General features: G+C 32.5%; 1 protein-coding gene across 1 annotated transcript; it reads right to left on the bottom strand.

The window, feature by feature from the left end:
* Positions 1 to 331: 331 nt before the first annotated feature.
* LOC125866201 (putative serine/threonine-protein kinase) lies at positions 332 to 3,522 on the bottom strand. Its single transcript, XM_049546513.1, has 6 exons — positions 3,378 to 3,522; positions 2,429 to 2,547; positions 2,073 to 2,283; positions 1,581 to 1,818; positions 1,313 to 1,463; positions 332 to 977 (listed from the first exon to the last, which is right to left on the bottom strand). Exons 1-6 carry the CDS (start codon positions 3,439 to 3,441, stop codon positions 630 to 632), a joined length of 1,131 nt encoding a protein of 376 aa, XP_049402470.1. The 5' UTR covers positions 3,442 to 3,522; the 3' UTR covers positions 332 to 629.
* Between the last annotated feature and the right edge of the window lie 1,746 nt (positions 3,523 to 5,268).

Genomic DNA, 5,268 nt, shown 5'->3' on the forward strand with positions numbered 1-5,268 from the left:
GCTTTTGACAACGTTGTAAGCAGAAACTTATTCTGTAAAGCAGTTATCTTTGGACAGAGGCCAGAACATTATAGTATATATCGATCGAGCATCTACTGTACACAAATGGTTACCTTCATTTCGAGTTCCAAGTGCTAATACATCCAGGAAAGACAGGCTTCTGTTAGTTTTGATTGTGTTCATGATCACAGATGTGAACTTATCACCTGGAGTTGCTCCTTAAACGTTTTGAATCTATATCTAATCGATGCCAGAATTTGAGGTCCTATGTATGAAATTAGGTAACAGAGTTGATAAACAATACTGAAAAGAGAGATCATAATATCAAACATGGAAGAAAACTATTCTTAGTCACCAAATATATTGAGTTTGTTTAGTTGGAACCCACAAACCAACAAACCAATATGCAACTAGGATATCAGTAGTGAAATTCGAACTACTAATATCCGTCCTTCCCAGCTACTTCTAGCTCTATCTTACATGAGAAGGTTAACAAATGGCTACTCTATGTTCTAAGGAGGGACAATACATGCACGTCTAGTGGGACTTCATGTCTATCTCACTTTGCATTTCCCGGTTAGCAGAGGAGAAATTTACAAATACTAAAGAATATGAGCACCAAGATGCACTTATCTTGGTATAATCTCGGATACACTTTGAAAACTATGGAAATCTGTTGTATTTGTGGATGTTACACCTTTCTTTCCCTTGGAGGATGTAGTAATGTTACTACCACAACTCGATCGTTTAGAGCTATGTGGTCTGTAGACTCCTGGCTCGGTTAGCAACTTCTCATTTAGCTTGACCCCTTTAGACAACATTTCAATCACTTGCTTCATGTTAGGTCTTTGGTTATAAGCAGATTGAATACAAAATAAAGCAACTTTGATGAAGCGTAGCACTTCGGCTTCTGGATACTCTGTCAGCTCCGGATCAACAAGATCTAGAAGCCTTCCTTCTTCTCTAAGTTTCCATGCCTGCAACAGTTTAAGTTCAAGAAATCAGCATAATAAGATAGGATTTCTTGTAAAATCCTACTGGCAGGTCATATACTCTGTATTCAAAGTTCAAACCGATGTGAGGAGTTATCACTTTTCACATCCCCTTAAGATACAAACTCTACCGGCTTCTAAGGCTGGATAAAGGATTTGAGTCGCGGTAGGTTGATGGATGACTGAAATAGTCTAATTATGATCAATCCTCTGAATTTTGAGGTATTGAATACACAATTTGTATAGCCGACTCCAACTAGTTTGGCATTGAGGCGACTAATATATGCATCTAAAAAGTTATTATTCCTGAGGAAACCTACCCATTCCACTAGTATCAACAGATCTTCTCCAAATGCTGCATTGCTACTGCTACTGCCACTTACAATTTCGAGAATAAGAACTCCGAAACTGTAGACATCAGCTTTTTTTGTGAGCTGTCCTAGCAACGCATATTCGGGAGCAAGGTATCCTCTGCACAACAAGAAGATCTCCGATAGTGAGAACAGAAAAAAGGTCCTACTTTATGTGGAAAAAACAATGGATGCAGTTCAAAATTGCTTGTGTTTTCTCTCTTGAATGTACACTCACATTGTTCCAGCCACTCGAGTACTAACATGAGTGATATTATCAGGGAAAAGCTTCGCGAGTCCAAAATCTCCAATTTTAGGATGAAGATTTTCATCAATAAGGACATTACTAGCCTTAATATCCCGATGAACAATTGGTGGTTGTGCTTCCACGTGAAGAAATGCTAGACCGGATGCTGTACCTAAACATATAGCTGCTCTCTTGGTCCAGTTTAACGGAACATGTTTCCCTTTAGAACCTGCAATGGTAAATTGTATACGTCGTTAAGTCATGCACTTGGATAACACTCCTTCCAGTACTAAAAGCAGATGATCACAGAGAAATTGGCAAACAGAAAATAGAAATATCAAAATTTGGAAGCACATTATATCAGCTACTTGGGCCTTATGTTATCGTAAGGGTTCATGCACGGGCTAATGCAGACTCATTTGCTATCATCTATATACTTATGTTTTTTTGGTACAAATAAGCATTTAACTTTGTGAAAAGTACCTAGTAAAGCACTGGCAAGGCTGTTATTCTCCAAGTATTCGTACACCAGTATTCTATTGACACCCTCTACGCAACAACCAATCAACTGAACAAGATTTGGATGTTGGGTATTTGAAATCATATTAATCTCTGTCAAAAATTCACTGGTCCCTTGTTTTGATTCAGCGGAAAGACATTTGATAGCTACCGTCCTTCCATCCCTCAAAACCCCCTGCAACCAAACAATCAAGTTGCTTAAGTAATTAGTACACTAACAAGGATTTCATATTTTCTCTCAATATTTGCACTATAAGGCATTATTTATGTAGAAACAAACATTGTAAACACACTAGTAGATCGATTGATACAAGTCTAACCTTATAGACAACTCCAAAACCTCCTCCTCCTATTTTCTTTGATGGATGGAAATTCTCCGTTGCTGATCTCAACGAGTTATAAGAAAACAGTCTCACATTGTTGGTGGCAATCTCTAATCCTTCAAAGTAAAAATATGAAAGAACATCAAGTCTTGGAAGATGAAAATGGAGGAGAAAATCAACAAAAGAGAATGGGAGAACACGTTCAAATTTCGAGCAACTACTCAAAACAAATTATGCCTTAATAGTTCATACCATACAAAACATTTGGTTGTTCAAACAGGTATTTCAGAGGCAATATGTTAATATTAGTTCTATGATCTAGGTGAAGTATTTAAAACATCTAAATACTCAACATTGTAGCTTAGACATGAGAATGGCATTGGCATCGATCTCTAATATACCACGTATTGGATCAAACTAAGGCCTCAATCTGCAAATGCCCATGTTATTCAAAGCTCAATCTAAACGAACTCTGCTTCACATTGATTCGCTGAGGAAAACACCACATATAAAGTGCTTAATCTATGATACCCTATGGCTTATGGAAAGTGATTAACATGGTTCATTTATTTAACAAAATGGGCTAAAGATTAGTAGATTTCCCACAACATTTTGTACTAGGCCAAGCTGGATTGTTCAGTCCAAATTCACATCAACATATTTTTTTAAATCTGATTAGTGAAAAAAATTATATTTTCAACTTTTAAGGTCTGTGACAAATCCAGAGGTTCAAAAATCATCATTTCCATTCTGTAACAACAAATTTGACAGTTTTTTTTTTTTTAACATGAAAGACAAAAATGAATTTAACAACAAACAGAAAATAACAACAACAACAACAGCAAAATAGCGACTATTTCCAACAAACCCTTGACTCAATTAATTCAATAACTTGTCATAAAAAATAAAAGAAATCTTGAAAACAGACAGCGGAAGATGATCTTACCTTGTACTTGAGTTCCTCTATTATCCTTGCACTGCCTAAAAGAACCAAAACAACTAAAAGCCATTCTTGAAATATATTCAAACTTTCAAGAATTGAATTTTGAAAGCACCCCCCAAAAAAAAACACAAGAAGAATTAACAAGTACTAATTCAAGTGGAATACATATTAAGTAAATTATACAAATTGACTATGATTAGAGATTAGAAATATTGTATATTGTATGAAGTATAAAGAAGTGAATACGATATTTACAACTAGTGGCAATTCATGTTTCACTTTAATTTATATCATCCATCTGTGATGACAATTGACATATTCTTTTTTTTTTCTTTTAGTGGTATCCAAAATACATCTACTGTGGGAAACACACTAAGAATTGGTCCATGGAGAGGGTCATTATCTCTGTTTCTTTTTCATTTTTGTTTAACAGTCACAAATCCAATGAAAAAGGAACATGTAGTTTCCTCAATATAATTTACCCTAAATGAATTAGATTTTATCGATCGATTGATTAGATTCAAAATTCATCTTTTTATATAATAGTATTAGAGTAGGATCCAGCACAATTGTTGTTTATATATAAAAATGTTAGATTTGCACGGGCCAAATGTCTAGTCTTGGGCGTGATGCGTGAATCATTGTGTTGAAGAGTCTCACATTCAATAAAAAAAAATACATAGTCTACTTTATATCCCCCTTTAGTCTATATTAACTGAATTTTTGAATTTTTTTAATTGTCCATAAAAAAGTGAATTGTTTAAATTTTCAGACGAGAGGGAGTTGCTCGGATGGTAAGCATCCCTCACTTCCAACCCAAAGGTTGTGAGTTTCGAGTCACCAAGGAAGCAAAAGGGGTGGAAACTCCTAGGGAGGATAAAATAAAATTTTAAAAAAAAATTGTTAAATTTTCAAGAAAATTATTGAGAATTTTTTTCCTTTATATTTATTTTTTATTAATAAAGTTTTTAACTATTTTACATTTTGTAGGAAAATAATTAAGAGGGCAATAGTAGAAAGTAGCAGTTAATCTATGCCATAAATTATTTTGAAAAGTGTCATGCCCCAACAATTTATTTAATATAGATTTAAAGAAAATATATGCTTACTTTTAAAGTTGAGTTAGACTCAATATTTATTTATTTATACTCTGTTACTCTAATAAATCTGAGTCAACTGTTGACTTTTCTGATGTATTCATGACAATTTGTGACGATTTACGGGTACAAGAATCCAGCACTTGAGCCAATACACTGAATGATACAATTGAGATTCAACTATACAATATTTACAATTTGTTTGGATGACTATTATTTATCGTATTGTATTGTTATTTTAAGTATGATTTTTATTTACATTTTATTCTATTATATTTAAATTTATTAATATTTGAAAGGTGAATAACTTTATTTTATGTTATAACTGATTTAGTGTGATTGCATCGTTAACTTATATTTTTTTTTCATTTTGTTTTACTTATTACTCCCTCCATTTTATTTTACTTGGTTGTTGATTTGACACTTTCTTTTAAAAAATATTTATTAAAGGATTTATTTTACTAAATTAATATTATTAATAGTATTTTTAAAATTTGATTACTAATACTTTATGTAATTATTTAATGATAAGGATAGTACTGAAAGAAAATAGTATAAAAAATTATTTGCTAACACAAAAAAATCTATTTTAGTATAAAAACCAAACAAAATAAAATAGAGTGAGTATTTAAATTTTTACTCAATTCCTTTTAATAATAATTCTATCTTATCTCTGATTTCTTTTTTAATTTTATTTTTAAAGTTAATAGTATGTGATATTTTTATTAACAAAAATATAATATTCATTAAAATAATATCGCACAAATTAAATCACTAGATCATTTACTTTGAGGTCC

The sequence above is a fragment of the Solanum stenotomum genome, chromosome 5 (genome assembly GCF_019186545.1).
Source record: "Solanum stenotomum isolate F172 chromosome 5, ASM1918654v1, whole genome shotgun sequence".
In the NCBI taxonomy this organism is placed as follows: Eukaryota; Viridiplantae; Streptophyta; class Magnoliopsida; order Solanales; family Solanaceae; genus Solanum; species Solanum stenotomum.

Excerpts from the sequence above, each read along its gene's own strand:
- LOC125866201 (XM_049546513.1), bottom strand. The coding sequence starts at position 3,441 with ATGGCTTTTAGTTGTTTTGGTTCTTTTAGGCAGTGCAAGGATAATAGA. Across the intron at positions 2,548-3,377 it reads TAGAGGAACTCAAGTACAAG|GATTAGAGATTGCCACCAAC; the intron begins GTAAGATCATCT and ends TTTACTTTGAAG. Across the intron at positions 1,464-1,580 it reads ACTCGAGTGGCTGGAACAAT|AGGATACCTTGCTCCCGAAT; the intron begins GTGAGTGTACAT and ends CTTGTTGTGCAG.